Genomic DNA, 17,216 nt, shown 5'->3' with positions numbered 1-17,216 from the left:
GTAGGTTGTCAGGTAACCTTCTCCATGTCATCGGAATACTATAATAGTATTTACATTATAGTGAGAAAGTTATTACTGTTTAGAGCAAGGATCCTTTCTTTTCTTCTTCTTTTCTTTTTTCTCTGTATTTCCTTATGGGTATGATACTGAGTAAACATCCTGGTATTTATACTAGTTCCCCAAAACACTTCTCTTGGTACAAAGCTGTACAAAATGCTTAATCTTGAGATGCTTTGAGAATTTGCAAGTGGGATCAAAAAAGAAAGTCCCTCACTCCCAAGAAGTCCATAGATAAGAAAAAGAAGATGTGTCATTTGCAAGACAAGCAAAAAAGGAACCTGTAGATACGTAAAGGAAACATCTTCCTAATGAGAGCTAGGTAAGAATCGTTAGTAGGTGAGTCACACTGGCAGTCTGCTGCAGTATTTGTCCTGGAGTGACCATGCCTATGAACTTCTGAGCATTTTGAACTTTATCAAGAACCTCCAAACTTGACCTGGAAGTGTGTGGGCTCTGCAGGTTGGGAAGGATCTCATGCTGCTAATTGAGAGTGCTTTGCTTTTTCACGTGTTTCTGACTTTTTTGAGCTTTCAAAACATTGCTTCTGGGTTTTAGGCTTTTCATTATGTTTTCTGCAGCAGACTCTCTGAAAGGTCGATGTGAGTGGGAGTAGGATATCACCATAAGCTTCTGCCATGGTCCGTTCATGCAGCTTTATAATTCTATAATATTGTGAATGCAATTCTATAATATGATAACTATATAAAAAACCTTTTGGATAAAATTATCATATTATAGGATTGCATTCACGATATAATAGAATTACAACTTTTGGATATAAAATCCAGAAACTTCCTGGAAACTATGAAGCAATGACGGTACTTGGGAGAGTTTGCCTCAGACTCAAGAAAACTCAATAGAAACTCTTGTCTTCCAACTTGGCTGGTTTGTAATTCACTTACCATACAGTAACATGTTAATACAATTTACCTTCAGGAGGTTTTTTTTGTTGTTGAGAGTCACCAGTTGAGATGGAATTTTAGAAATCTCAGAATAGAAAATTGGAAGACCCAATCTGTGTTCCATTTATGCTGTTAGAAGATTTGGAAAAGTGCTGGTCGATGTATTTGAACTGGGAAGGTTACTACAGGCTACTGCATAGGCTGGTGCCTGGATTTGCCTCTTATCTCATAAGCGCTGGGAATAAGAGACCGTTGAAGTGAGGCGAATGGAGAGTCTGTGTCGTTCCTAGGGGTGAGGTGGTAGACTTGTCTGGGGAGGTGGGCCACAAGTCTTTTGTCCTTGGTGACATGTTGCATTTTGCAACAGAATAAGAGTAGAAAGGACAGAGAGGGGAGAGCAGTAACACAAAACATAACAGTAAGTTCATTTTGCAAGCCTGTGTGCCTTAATGTTGTCATTCTTGTGGAATTGTCACCCTAGGAAGACAACTGAGCGTTATTTATTTATAAATCTGAAACAAAATCTGATGCCATTAACTGCAGGTTAATGAAGTTACTAACCAAATATTTTCTCTCTTAACCTGAAAGTTGTTTCCTTTTCCATTGTCGCCATTACAATATCTACATGTTACCAAATAAAATCTGTGTATGTGTGACAGGACCTGTTTTTTCCTTCATTTCTCCTGGCTTTAGCTTTGCTGGCCTCAAGGATTTTGCCACGCGATAGAGGTGGTAACTGTGCTGCAACCTCTTCAAGTGATTTCAAAGGGAGAGGTAAAGAGTGAGATGATGTGGAGCGCGGGTGGGCTTTTGTGCTTGTGTGCATGTGTCACATTAAAGCTGGCAGGTCTTTGGTGCATTTCTGTAGTGGCTTCCAATAAAATGGGTTTGCTCTGTCAGATGGAAAGTAAACTTGACGTTTTGTTGAGTCTGAGGCAAACTCTTCTGAGCATCTTATTGTCTGCTGAGGTTTATATGTCCGCAATGTACTGCGACCGGATGCTGCTTCACCATTTCTGGGAGCTCTGAGAACAAGAGGTACACTTCCATAATTAATAATAGAAAACAATTTCCTTTTTAATTTTAATGATGTCAGAAAAGATCCAGTCCATCACGCTTTGTGAACGAGCTCCTGGCAGCTGCTAAATAATAGAGAAAACTCCTGCTAGCTTTCTCTCCAGTGGGTATACCATGTTACTGGTTATTCATTGGTCCCTGTTTTCATGCAAGTTCATTAAATAGAATTGGTGGGTGATAGGTACATTACTGCCTGAAGGCCACTTTGATTCCCGTGTTTTAGTGTTACCCTTCTGCCACTGTATACTTGCAAGTACTTGAGGAAGAAATAATTACAGTGCAGATAAACTTGCTGAATTTTCTGACTTTCTTAATGATCACTATGAAATTGGCTTTAAAATTTGCTGTTGCATACTTTTCAGCTACCCTGCCAGGAGAAGGAATACAAAGCTCTAGAGTTTCTGGTTCCAGAGGCTGCTTGATGCTTTGCTTTGGCATCCCGCTGCAAGCTGGAACAACTTCATCTTTCTTCTATCTCTGTGGTGTTGCCATCTGCCATTGGGGTTAGCAGGGAACTCATTTTAGGATTGGTTAAGCCGTCTGCTGCTTTGGGACCTTGACTCAGAAATGGTGCATTGCTGAACCGAGGGAAAGCAGACTACTGAACAAATTAAAACTAAAAGTGTATTTCATCCTTCCAGTTTATATTTGAATTTAACCTCCCTTTTTGTGTGTGTTTTGTTATACATCTTAGAGGATTAATTAAGTATTCTTCTTAAATATACTTCTGTGGTAAAGATCAGTTATACTTCGGATCGATAAAAGAACGTTGTCCTGCTTGGAGCTCTCACAATGGCGGAGGGCTGCTATCAAGATTTTAAGCTGCCTTGGCACACTCGTGAGTCTGGGCTGCTCCGTGGAGGTTCCTGGCGTAACACTCCTGGCAGGGCTCTGGGACCCACTAATCAATGGGTGATGTGCTCCAGCTGACACCCACCTAAAATTTCTGTGGACACAAGAGAACTCTGTAACACAGGATTGGAGAAAGGACAAAGGAATATTTGCTTTCATATACATGTCTGGACACAATCAGTCTGTTAACATAAGAACAATTCTGAAAGGTCTGTATCAAAGCTGGTGTTATACCATGAGCTTCAGAGAACATCTTTATAATGGGTGGCTTTTGTAAAGTTAAACGGAGGCGGCTGTAGCTTTGTATGAAGGAGGAGTTGAGCCTGGGCAGGAAATAGCAGTTGAGCGGAACAGGGAAAAGTGGCTTTTAATCACCAGGGCACAGGAATACCCTTGTTGGATTAAGTGCAAACCTGAGGGAAAAATAATGATGGGCAGAGAGAAGCATCATTAAATATCAAAAGCGGTCATTTAAAGAGAGCCTTCCAAGGAATTTACATTCATGGCCAAACCCTCCAGCTCCAGAAGGCAATAGAGGAGTGAGATAGGAGTCATCATTGGCTTTGGATAAAAAGTAAGAATCTAGATTTGAGATAAGGGAAGTAGAAGGACAGAGGAAAGATTTTCAAGGTGTCTGTCTGTATTATGGTGGCTCCATATAGGAAGCTGGATCACCAGCCCTACGGCTAGCCTTAGACCTAGAAGTGAGGACTTACTTGTAGGACAGTTATTACTCAAAATTAGGGCAGTTTTCCTCAAAGCTGATAAAGGTTGCAAGAAGAAAGCAAGTGTTCAGAGCAAAAAACAGGATTTCATGGTGTACCCTCATGACTGATCTCTCTTTGGTGTCCTGGATGAGAAACAGTAAGCAACTAGACAGGTATTAATTTATTAAGTGTATTGGTGTTTCATATTCATTTTAGTTATAACCTTTTGTTTCTGATTTGTTACCCAAAATTATAGGTATATGTATTGCCCAAATGCATTTTTTAAAACCCTCATGCTTGCCTGGTACTAAAGAAGAGGCTGAATGAGCTAGCAAACAGCCGACAAATAGCGGGTGCTGTATTTTCATGGTTCTAGCGGGACATGCAGAACCTCTGTGGGACTTGTGCCTTGTAATGAGTGAGTGAGTATAGAGCTCCAAGTTGTGAAGATCAGTGTGAAGCTGATACTGTCATGCCATGTGAGTTTGGAGGAAATTTTTTCTGACGGCAATAATATGGTGCTTCTTCTGATTGTAATATGACCCTTACGATGGTGCTTGAACAGCAGTCTGACAGACCGTGGTCTGCAGTGTTCGTGGGCAAGAGGAGGAATGATGGTTTTGCCACAAAATCGTTGGTTCCTTTGATAGATGAAATTATGTAAGACGCCAGGTGGTGAGACTAAAAGCAATCAAGAAGAATCTGTAGTTTAACAGAGCTCAGATCTTAGGTTAAACCTAGAAACTGTGCTCAGAACTTCAGTTCTGAGAGACGTCCCAACCTTGAAGATGGGAGACTTGTGGCTGAAACATGGAGATATGTTTGAGAAGTCGAAAAACTCAAATTCTGATACTATCTTGTAAGCAAGATTAATTTTCTTAACGTGTTGGCACACTGCCAAACTGTAGAGGCTACAATCCAGAATAAAGCAAAATTAATAAAAGGACATTGGTCAAGCTGTGGACAGAGCAGTCACTCTGCTGCAGGACTTGACTGTCTTCTTGCATGAAAGAAATATACTTCTAAAATGCCTGCTGCTGACGGACAGAACCTAGCTGGGAGTTTTGTTTTAGCAATGACCGCCAAGTAAACAGAAAGATTAATTTAATAGACCATGTCAGACTCTGTTTTGCGATAAAAAATGTGTGTCATCATTCAAGTACCAGTGAGGGATATTTTCCTTCAACTGCTGTCTAACGTTGCACTAATATAAAAGGAAAGAATGCTTCAAAATTGAGCAAAGATATTAAAATTCACATCCTTTATGCAACCATGTTCTCAATCATGTTTCACACAAAATACCCTAGTAGAATTTCAGTAAGAAATTATTTTGTCACTAGGAGCATCATTTATCCAACTTCGCATAGCTGGACTCAACTCAAGCCTCCTGGCAGTCCTGAGTCGTAAAAACCTCTGGAAAAATGGGCCAACTTGTCCTAAAGATAGACTGAATGCCAAGGAACAGGAACATCAGATTATTGTAGCCTGGTTTCCTAATGCATTTTCTTACACCGTTACCTGACGTCCAAGAAGGCACCAGTGCCAGCTAAAGCTTTTGTTACGACTGTGGCATTTCAAAGAGCATTCTCTAGTGCCTAATAAAAGGTATGTCCTCATGATGTAGTCTGTCCCTCAGCAGGGATGCTGATAAGGTATTTATTCTCTACCAGGATGCTATTTTCATGAAGCTTGTGGGAAATTAGCAAGTTTCTCTCCCCTACTGCACTGCCTGGAACCAGCCAGTAGGTCCAAAAAGTTACTGTGGATTGGGAAAACAGATACAAACTGTTACACACCTTTTCCAATGTGATCATGTCTTGCTAGTGTGTGCAATCAGCCTAAAAAATGTTTAAGAGTCAAGAAGTTATTACGTTAATGGTTGCTGGGAAATGCAATAGAAATGACTGATACAGCAGCTGGCTAGAAAATGTTGGTTTAGCAATGTTGTCCATGCTAAGTTATTAAAATATTGTGCATTGTTTTCCACCATTTTATTCCCCTCTTTGAATTACGCATCTAAATTACCCATTGATTATAGCAGCTATTGCAATGGGATGAACTACAGGAAAATGTTTCCCTTTCCAAACAGCAGGGCCAGCAGGCTATCCATGCTGGTGGTACTTCAACAGTCAGGGTCTTTCTAAAGAACGGTGCAGTCTACAAGATCTTCAGCCATGCCCTTCTCAGATGAGCTGTGCAATTCCTGTGCACCCTCTATTACTCTTTCCTATTCTGAATGAGTTTTCTTTGCTTAAACTCCACAATTCTCTTGATGAGTTACTGGCTTGGGCTGGCTATTCTAGTATTTCCTATTGGCCTTCAGAAGAAGATGTGAATGGTTGTTCTTAGTATTATAAATAAATATTTTTAATGAAGTTTATAAATGTGCAAAATGGATTTCAGAATGAAAGTAATTTGTATTGTCACAATGCAGATAATAGCATTTATTCACAGAGGTAGGCCAACTGTGAAAATTTGGTTTAAAAAAATTAACATCAATAAGTAATACAAAACTGAGGTTTTTTACATTTTTTTAAAACATTTGCAGAATTCTGCTAGTTTGTTAATAATCAAGGGAAACATGAATAGGTGAGAAAGAGTACTCCACTTCTCAGAACCGCACCTTCATGGGGATCAGGAGCAGATCGAGCTTTTGCCCCCACCGAATATTTTTGGAAATGACTCACGTTCTTGCAGGTTTTGGCAAGCTTTCTTAATCCCCTGTCTTAATCCCCTGTGTGGCCCATCTTCCGGGCAAACCTGTGCAACACTTGCTGCCAAGTCACAGATGAATGCAGAAGTAGTTGGCAGAACCAAATGTCCAGAGGTAAAGCACCTCTGTGTATTTTGATGTATTCCTTGACAGCTTCTGGAAGGTCTTCTTGCACATAATGTTTGGTATTTTCAGTATTGCCCATGGGTAAAGCACAAAATTATCTTAGTGGTAGGAAAAAAGGGGTAGAGATTCAGTATGAAGAAAATTCCCTCTAATGCAGGTAAGAGACTAAGGAAGTGAATTAGACTTTGCTCTTAATACAGTTTAACCAGTACTAAGAGTAAAACATGTCTCAATTTATCCTCAAAGCCAAGGAAATCTGGCCCTGAGAAAGTGCCTTCAAATTAATCATACTGCATTATTTAATGCTATAAAATTATCAGTCCCTTTGGTATCTGTTAACAGGTTCCCCTGTAATTGCTGCATGGAGAGGAGAAACTATAATTTTGTTGTTGTAGCACATTAATCAGAAGCAAAGTTTGATGTGTTACAAAATGATATTCAGGTTACCAATGACAATTCCAATCTGTCCTATAAATAGGTGGGTTTCTATTTTTTTTTTTTTTAAGTAGCCTGATTGTAGCCTGCACAGGTATTTTCAGCAGTAGTGAAAAACCTGCCTTAAACACTGTCATTGCTGAGAACCTTTGTCCAAGCTACCCGTCCTCTGAAAATTGCTGTAATTGTTGTACTTTCATCCTTTGGTAAAGGATCCCGACTGTGGGAAGCATGGTTTGTAAGCTGACCGTGGGTTCTCTGTATGTATGAGTACAGCTGCTGCTGATTTTTCTGCTGCTTATCCTCCCCCTGCCAAGTAACCTGCTTTCAAACACTGCTAAATTCACCTTTCTCCCCCTCTCACTGTCTTCTAAGCAAGAACCATGATTTATATATATTTCTGATCTCATCTCTTCCATTTCTTTGTAAAATACTTCATTTCCACCATGGTTTTATTTTTGCTAGCACTTGAATTTTTGTCACGCTTGTCCACCAATGGGCTGATAACATTGTCATCGGGGGAGCAATGGCAATGAGAACCAGAAGGGAATCCTGTATGTCCTCAGACAGACAGCCCTGTCACCAAACTGGTTCACATTGCAGAAAGGGTTAATTAGAAGTTAAAGACTCCGAGTCTCTTACATTTAGTGAGTGTCTTCCTGCTTGAATTGTGGATGATTTGACATTAACTTTTCTCTTCACAATTTGTCAGTAGTAACCAAAGTAACCTAAAAAAACCCATAACATGAACATCTTTCATTTTGAGTGTTTTGAGTGACAGCTAAGATCAATAAAAAATCAGACATTATAACTTTAATGATCGCATGTAATTTATAATTATCAATGTGACTGAGCTGAGACTACTTACCATCAGTATTTGCTCTGGTCCCATGGCTTAACAAGACCAGAATCATGAAAAAACACATTAAAAAGTAGGAAGGAATTTTTAGCGAAGCTTCAAACTATTGAGACAAACGTCCTGAGGGCCACCTTTGCTCTCAGCTGAATCAGAGCCGCTATTGCTGTGCTTTGTCTGACTCTGCATTTAAACAACTCACTGTCACACTGTCCTTGTAAGTCCATTGTTGTTGGAAAACACGTTTTTAAACTGGAATTTAAAAAAGAATCAGCTCCACTGATGCACTCAGAACGTAGGAGAAAACTACGGGGCCTACCAACTAACCCTGCAGTGTAAATTACAGAGCGGCCAGCCCCGTCCCCTCTTTCTGAAACAAAATGTTGCATTTGAAGAGAAAAAGCTTACGGGTAGCATTGTTGGTGGCCTGGCTGCCTCCCGGGCTGTCCGGAGGCACGCAGGGGGCTCCCAGGTGATGCACCAGGTCCATGGATGCATGGATGTGCTCACTGTTCACTTCTGAGCAGGCTGCAAACGCGCTTTAACACGAAACTCTGCTTTGGAAGGGTAAATGAAGTGAGAAAATGTAACAGGTAAAGTCTTTTCAGTGACAGAACTGTCTTTGACTTCAGCAGGCGGAATTTTACTCTGACTTTTATCTTCTTTCATTTATTTTTGTGAGTAAGTGTACTTGACAACATGGTAAACAGGATCAGAAAGGAGCTCCTGGGGGCGCGCAGGATGCCAGCCTGCTCCAGCTGCTGTCATTTGCCGGGCACAAAATGACTCTTCTGTATGTAGTACTTTCTAGAAATTCCCCATGTGCTGCCCCAAACCTGAGCAAAGAAATGTGGGCTTATTGGTATGATTTTTGCTGAGCTTTTTAGATCATGGCTTTGCTCTTTGAATGAGGGATCAACTTTAGAAAAGGGAGACATCCCCAGTGCTGTATGCATGTGGAAATACAGATTTTGAAAGATGCTCTTTGAAAAACTTGAAATACCCAAGTCAGGGATGGCTGCATTTTTAGTCTTTTTTCTAATTCTTTTTTTTTTTTTTTTTAAATTCTAAAATTACTGTTTTAACCCCTGTGCTCCAGAATGCCATGGGCCAGATTTACTTGGTGGTTTATCTATGTTTCTAAATTACGTGTAGGACATGATGCCACACGCTTTCTTTTAAACTACTAGTTTCTTTTTGCCTCGTTCTTCCCTTCTGTTTTCTGGTGTGGATGTAACACCTGCTGTGTGTATCTGCTGAATACTTTGTCACTTGGTGTCTGGCTAAACAGATCTGATGAAGGGCTTTGCCTCTCTTATGCCAGAAGATTTGGCTCAGACTTCCCAAGCAATTGCACACATTATCCGAAGGATTTATTTTCTTTCCAACAGTTATATTCTTTATCACATAGATATTTCCAAATTTGTCCTTTACAACAGGCAGCATAAAAATGAAAGCAATACAACCTTTGTAAACTGGTTTAGATGATGTGTTTGTGTTTATTCAGGGCCTGTTTATTTATAAATAATCTCGAGGTAGATATTCATTGAATATCTTATTTTTTGAGCTGACTGTATAATTTAAAGCATAGTATGTTAAACCTGGGAGTCGGTACATTATACAAATACTGTAAAGCTGAAAGTATAAACTTGCAAACCGGGAAACAGACAGCTGGAGTAAATGTGCTTTGTGAATTGTACAGGCGCCGATTATTCTCTTTTTAGCAAAGATGATGATAAAGCTGTTTTGAGTTGTAACCAAGCCATCTATAAGTACTAATGTCTGGAAGATAAAGCAATACAAATTCCATTTAGGAGTGCGATGTCCTGAAGGGCATACGGGGGGAAGGCTCACTCGATAGCCACCCTGCAGCTTTCACGGTCTGCCTCGACTCTTGCTGCTGGGCACATACGAGACGTGATACAAGCCTAAATGGAGCTTCTGCTCTAACCTAAGGTAGCTGCTCTTATGAATTATATAAAGCATGGTTTTTAAAAAGCTCATGGCCACTAATGAAATAAAAAAAAAACCTCAGGAATATGGTGGGTTTATTCCCAGAGATTTTCTTTCACATTTATAATTGAAATCTGAAACCAGGTCAGTTTTATGCTTCCTTTTTTGCTTATGTGCGGGTGGATATTTTTCACACATCTGCATTTTTCAGTGCTAAGTTCTATATGGATCAAATCTTAAGTAATTTAGCAGCAGATTAATATTTTACTGGTTGTGGCTACCCAGTCTGTTGTGTGCTGCTGAGTCTCTGTGCTCCTGGCGGTCTGAAGCCCACCACCGATCCTATGGGCTGCTGTGGCTGAGCTACTGCAGCTCTGCGGGGCTCTAGCTCTGGGTCTGCTTCTGGGGTCGCTGGAACCAGGGTGACACTTGTCAGGGCAAGGACAAAAGTTGCTTGCATATGCCTGCCGGGTGTTGTGCAGATTCACCCATAGACAGCCAGGAAAAGCTTCTGTATCTGACAAAAGAACCCTGATTAAACAAATCTGGACTTTGTTAAACTCCTGTGCACTGGAAAACTCTTACTCAGTTTACTTATTACCTTTTTCACCATAATATTTACCACCATTGGTTAATATAATATTAACTGTTAAATTGTTTGGAAAAAGAGGGGAATTTTTTCTTTCCAGGAAAAGTATTTTCCCCATTTTTGGCCACATGCTATTTAGTGTTCTTCCCTGCCTAGCTGCTGCAATTTCTGTAAAAAAGTCAGGCTGTAAATAGTTCTATTTCCATACAACGTTGAATGGAATTCAATGTTGAATGGTGGAATTTCAGAGTTTAAAATTGCATCTAGAGGGATCTAGGCTTGCTTTCTGTCCTTCTGTCCTTCCCTCCTTTCAACAGACTGATGTTCTGATCCCTATTACACCTCTGCATGGACTGCAAGCGACAGGATTTGACCGATGGTTTTTAAGATGTGTATTACAGCTGGAAACAAGGATAATATCCTATACCAAGGAAAGAGAACAGCATTTGAAATACTTAGTTTCTTTTCAGGTTCTAGACTGCTCAGTGAGAATACAATAAAGTCATACTTTTATTTGGAGTGAGCCTGTGACACATTTTACATGAAGAATATTTTCCGTGGGAATGGATTATGGGTATGGTTCTGGGGTGCTGCGGTGTTAGCGGAATTCAGTAGGAGCTACTTCTTTTCTTGCTTGGCTTCAGAAAGAAAATGCAGTCTCTGTAGCAGCATGTAACTTCCCATTACAAAGCAAGAAGCCAGAAAGGCAGAACAGAAATTTCCCCTGGAAAATTCTTTTTACTACTTTAACTGCTTTTTTGTGCTTGTTTAAAGAGGTTTTGCTCTCATTGGACTTGCACACGCATTCATCCCACTTTTATTTCTCCCGTCCTCCACCTTGTCAACAGTCACATTTCTGTAGGGTGAAGATGAAGTGTGAAGAAAAATGATTGGTGCCTTCTTTATCTGATTTTTCTTACTTTCAGGTTTATACAAAGGCTCAATGAATTTTCGGTGTTCTTGCATGCCAGCTTCCTGCTTATTAGTTGTTTTCCAATAGCACCCGCAGGCCGGCACTGCGTGCACGGACATCAGATTGGCAAAGGGTGCGAGAAAAGACAATGCCGTCTGGGGAACTGAAGCAAAGAAAAGCAAAGTGGCTTTCCCAAAGTCAGGCAGAATCACGTCACAAAGCTGAAATTTGAGATAAAAAAATCGAGTTTTTCTTAAGTATCAGTGTAGACTGTCCTCTCTTGGTTTGCATTTGATTTTTGAAACTCAGATCTTTTTTACTAAACTCTGTCCTCTGCATCTTCCTCCCAGCTGCAGGCAGGCAGAGATTGAAGCATATTCTGAAGTCACAGACAGTCACAAACAAGTGAAACATAAGGAAGGGAGAGGACAGAGGGTGTTTTAGTTAAATCATTCAATTGCTCACTGAGGAACTGCTAGTGTCTAGTTCCTATTCATAGAGGCCCATTGGTATAGGTACACCTATACTGATGGGAAAGGTATCTAGAACAGTAGCCTACTTTGATCTGATAAAGTGAAATAAGCTATACCGGGGGAAAACCATTTTACCAGTGTTTCTACTTTTATGTTGCTGAACTGTTTCTTCCTTCTGTACTAGGCAGAGTCTATTTCTTGTACAGAAATGGTCTGACAGTAGATGGTCTGTCACTGTAATAAATTTGCTGTGGTTGTCCTGGTGTCAAAATTAAGCAAGAGTGAAGCTGAGTTAAAGCGAAGTTTGTTTCACATATTACTTCCTCAAAAAGGGACAAGAGAGCTTAGAAGTATTGGGCTCCTGTTGGCGTAGGTTGGCTGTCTTTCTCCTAGGTCAGGTGTAGGTCTGCAGCCATTTTCTCTAACCAGTTGTAGGCTTTGTTTTGGCTGGGTCAGTCTCCACTCTGGTAGGGTTGCCAGTGTGGTGGGGACACCAGCACCAGCACGTGCTGCCCGCAGAAGGTTGGTGGCTTGGCTGCAGGTGTCCATGTTTTCCCGCACGTAGCGCGAGCTCCAGCCGTCGGAACCCCACCTGCTCTGCCAGGGAAAAGTGCTGGAAACTCTCCAGGAAAAAACACAGCAGTTTGATGACCCATCTAGAGCCGAAGTATGAGAGTCAAATTTGGTGCTTGATTGGTTTTATTGGTGGGACAGGCTTTTTTATAACTCTCTTTGCTGTTTGCTGTTGATGAACAGCAAGAAAAAAAATATGACTGTGGGGAAAGGTGCTGAGAAAATACTGTCAGACTGGAAGAGGTGCCTGTTTATTCTTAGAAGTCAGCTTGCCGTAGCTTGTTACTGTTTTTATGCTTGAATGTACATCTGAGTATACAGTTGTGTGATCATCTGCATGACTCTTCTTTTTTCCTTTCTCACAGTGCATGCCAATTAAAGGCCTTGGATTTGTGCTCGGAGCCTACAAATGTATTTGCAAAGCTGGATTCTATCATCCCAACATCTTCTCAGTGAACAGCTTTCAGAGTAAGTGCCTTTGCTTGAGTGTAAAAAAAAAAAAAAAAAAAAGAAAAATGAAAACAGAGCTAGCATTAATAATGCAGGGCTCCTTTTTATCCTTGTCAGGGTTATACAGTAAAATCCCCGTGGTTTGCAACTCTCAGATTATACAATCACTTAAGGGGTTCTAGCCCTTTGGTTTGTCATTCATGATACTCTTGAGGATCCTGTAAAACATACCCTCTTGAAGAATATTTGATTTGTAAATAAATTTAAAAACATGAAAAGAAGCCTTGCTATGAGGAAATAGAGATTTCTGGCATCTGTGCTCAAGCACAAGTATTGAGGAAATTAATCTAGTAATTTTCTCTTTGGTCAGGGCAAACTAGAATGCCCTCGCCTCTGGCTTTGTGCGGGCTTTAATTGTTTTCATTTTACTTCAGTTGCAAAGGAGAGTCCAAAGGAGCATCCAAACTCTAATACTTGCTAATGAGGTAATAGAGATGGGTCAGGCCTGAGAGTCTGGTTGGCTGTGTGATACGGATGACACGTAGCTTACACTCACCCAGGACACACGTTGTACATTGCCCACAGTAAGCGAAACAACTCGGTTGGTACTCAGCAGGGAAAATATATAAACTGCGTGCCCAAAGTTGATGTCTGTTGATGTCATATGACCAAAGCATAATGTAGTTATACTAGTAGAGCTCATGCTACAGTCACAGGTGTAAAGCTGTTGCTTGAGGGTGTAACAGGGCATCCTTCTCTGCCTCCTGCTTTCGAGTGAATACCGTCCCCAGCTTCTCCGCATCATCCTGTAGCCAAAGGTTCATGTCGTCAGCTCCCTGCTGCGGGAGCTGTTTGTATGAGATGCCCAGGGAATGGCGATGAGTAGCTTTCATCAAGCTTGGTCCAGGACTGGGTGTATTGTCTCCTACCTTGTGTGAACACAGCCATTCCTGTTCCGCTACAGAAATACCTCGGTTGTATTCGACACTTAACATGCACCTCTGTGATGCTCACAGATACAGATTCAGATGTTTTGTACTGGTAAATCATGTGCAGGATTGTATGACACGGTACTTGTAAAAGCATGCCCCCACGCTAAAGGGCTGCAAATAAAGCTTCCAAGTTCCTTCCTGTATTAGTAATTCTTGAGCTTTGCTTTCTTACGGAAAAAGTGATGGGGATTATAGATGAAAGGGAAGTAACTTTTAATATTAGGAAGACTTTAGAATTTCCTATTTGTTTGCATCCCTGAATTTCAGATATTAAATCCTTTGACCTGTGTCATGGGTTGGCTTGTTTTTTATTGATTTGATCTGGTTTGCATATAGATTGGCCAAGATATCTTACCCCTAACTCAGTATGTCTCATATATATATATGTGAGACATTTTTTTCACATGTCTCCAGAATATATACATGTAGCATAAATAGAACAGTGTGTTTGTTCAACACTTTACCCGGTGAGTGTTTGTTTCCCTTCTCTTCATATTGTGGAGTGTCACAGAAGGCAGCCTTGCGATAGTGCTTTTTCTCTGGGCTGTGTCAATCTTTTGATACAGAGTGAGGATGATGTTTGGGTGCCCCTGCAGTGCAGTGAGTTACAGTGGAGTTGGGATTTAACTCCTTAAATGAGGATGTATAAAAAAATCATTCTTAGATTTGTGTCATACCAAATGCCACAGAACACACAAAAATAAGGTGGCTCGAGATTGTAACAGCATCGATCATTAGGGATGAGATTCATTTTATCTCATGAGCTGTCTAAAATGTGTATGCTCAGTATGTACTAGTCACCTATGTTTCAACTGCAGTCACCATCAAGAATGTGGCTCCCCGGGAGGGTAATTCTGCTGCTTTAAAATGGCAGAATTTGTCTTTAGGTGGGAAAAGTAACTCTTCAGTTACTTTTTACTTTCAGTTATCTTTTTTCTCCATTTACTATAGAAGGAGGAGCCCGTGTAACTACCTTAGATTGGATATTTAGCTTCTAAATAGCTAACATAGAATGAAGTTTGTCGCATGAAAGTGTTTGCATATGCTGATATTTTAGGGTGTGTAATTACATGATCTGGGGACACTTTTGATCTGAGCATATGTTACTGTGAGCTAACATAAACATGAGTTTTGAAACAGTCTGTGCTAAAAAACTGCTTTAATTCATCCAGATGCAGCTCAATCTGCCAAGCTCTATAGGTGATTTCAGAAAGTGAACAGTGAGACAGATAGTGTGAGACTGGAAATGGCTGGGACGTAATGGGGGAAAAAACAGTGGTTCAAGGGAATTTAGCCCTGTCACCCAGCTGCTTTCTGTAACAAGAGAAAAGGAAAAGATGACATGGTTCAAACGGCTGTAGTATGTATCCGGAGGTTCAAAATGATGCTAATGCAGGATTCCAGACATGAATCCGGCAAGCAGTTTTGACAGGAACTGTCTGACCTGAAGATGTCTTTGTGGAGATAGGTTGGTGAAGTCTGATGATAAAAGAGATGAAACTGAGCAGAAATGTTAATCATTTAGAAAGTATTCCTGGTGGAAGAAAATAAAGAGGCAGGTAAGATTTGCAGGTCTCGAGATGTAAGCAAGCAGCTAGATAGAAAAAAATGACAGGTTTTGTACTTCTGTGGATTGAAAAATTGGATCGAGTGTGTTGTGTCTTGAAATGGGAGAATTTCTCAATGATTCTGGGATTCTGCACCACAGCAAAATATGGTTAACTACAGTTGCACATTGTGCCTGAAGTGTCAGAGTTTTACATGGGGATAAGGTTTTGCTTTAGGTGAACGTTTTGGTTTGAGTCTGAAAGACAGCTGTATAAAGTGGCTTTGCAGGGGTGTTGGACACTAGATGATTTGCTGGTGGGAAGACTTGAAACGACTGCTTATCTGCCTCCTCTGCAAAGTCAGCTGGGGGCTCAAACACCAGCATGCAATGCTGCATAAACAGTGGCCCTCTGTAGGAAAGATTCTGGCAATGGGTTGCTTTCCTGACTTAAAGCAGCACAGTGATGCTGCGCCCACGGTGGTCGCACATGTTGCAGGTTCCTGAAGTGAGTGTGGGACGGGGTCATGGCTGAAATTTAGGCTGTTCTCTTACTGAATAGGAAACCAGGTAGGAGAGTGTTTCTCTCCCAATGCTGAGTTTGTTCTTCAGAACTGACAGTACCAAATTTAGTAAAACCTTTCTGGTTTTTCTGCATTAGTTAATGAGGACCCTGGGTACTAGTGGAGCACAGTGCCATATTCCAGTGTCTCTTTTGAGGACAGAAATTGATTGTAGAAAAAATGTATTCAAGTTGCATTAACCTGTAAGTGTTGTGTACATGATTATGCACTTTCTCCTAATGGCTCATTTCTAGGTAGCACTATTAGTATAGGTAGGATAAACTAACTGCTGACTACATACATTTTAACATTTTTGTAACACCCTTCGCCAAAGCACTCATGTTCTCTGCCTCACGGGGTAATCATTGGAAGATCCTTAGTAGAACAGCAGTGCTTTGTTCAATCTAAAAGTTCATTCTTTAGCAATGCATCATCCATATATTGCAGAGATTCTGCTCAGCTCTTGCTGTTCAGATGTGGAACCTGCCCTGTGCAAAAAGTTGCTTGCATCAGGGGTGGCTCTTTTGTCTGGATTTACTGTCTCTAACAGTGCTATGATCACATAAAAGGTCCCAAGAGGGGTTTCCAGTTCAATAGGAATTCCCAATTTTTACAGCTGCCCTTTGGCTTTACTTCTTCAAGAGAACTGGCACATGCAGATCTTTGCATGTATGAAGTCTGTCACTGACTTCAGTGATCCCTTTCTGGGGTGACGATTGCGACCACGGCTGATTACCAGGTTTTGATGCTAACAGGTCCAGTTACATTCACACACACTGAGTAACTGCAGCATCGCCGATGCTACTGGTGGTGTTCCTAATTTATGCTATAATAGAACAGGAGCAGAATCAGTCTTTTGTTCTGTTCAGCACTCAGCACGTGGTGTGCTCTCTGTCTTCACCTGTTGAGTTTTGGCTGGGGTCTGGGATGAGTTTGTTTGGGATGGTAGCAATCCCTGCCCTGGCACTTAGCAAGGTGCCCTTCTTACTTTACAGGAAGATCTCAGCTGGTAATGTCGCGGCTGCTGAGGCGCCCCTTGCGCACCAGAGTGGGCTTAGGAGAACCAAAGCTGATGAAGAGTTACCCTCAGGAGACCATTTCAAAAACAGATGGGCCCATCAGATGGAAAAATAAGACTGGGATAAAAGAGGGAAGAACTAGGAAAAAAATATAATAGAGGGGACATAGCTGAAGCATTTAAGCTTTTTGTTTTATTTTTCCAGTACTCAAGCATTTTCCTTATTATACTTCATATTAGTTTGTGTCCCTATTCCTACTTCCCACCTACTTTGTTCTTTTCTCCTTCCATTTTATCCCTTTTTTTGTTACTGCATTCTATTTTTTCCCCCCTTTTCTTTTTTCCTTGAGGACAGTACTTTTTTACATCTTCCTCATCCTCAGTTTGAACTTCTGCAGCACAGTCAGTCTTTCAGTGT

The 17,216-nt window shown here is 40.9% G+C and overlaps 1 protein-coding gene across 1 annotated transcript in view; it reads left to right on the top strand.

Annotated features, from left to right (window-relative positions):
* Positions 1 to 17,216, top strand: part of GPR158 (G protein-coupled receptor 158) — a gene marked incomplete at its 5' end in the record, with an annotated part of 208,907 nt that overhangs the window by 82,615 nt on the left and 109,076 nt on the right. Inside the window, one exon of the mRNA XM_082499677.1 lies at positions 12,595 to 12,697. Within this exon, the coding sequence (XP_082355803.1) occupies positions 12,595 to 12,697 (103 nt within the window). The remainder of the gene's footprint in view (positions 1 to 12,594; positions 12,698 to 17,216) is intronic.

The sequence above is a fragment of the Vanellus vanellus genome, assembly GCF_965231255.1.
Source record: "Vanellus vanellus genome assembly, chromosome: 2".
NCBI lineage: Eukaryota > Metazoa > Chordata > Aves > Charadriiformes > Charadriidae > Vanellus > Vanellus vanellus.
Note: the sequence above shows the minus strand (reverse complement) of the source record. Positions and strands in the feature narration are given on the sequence as shown.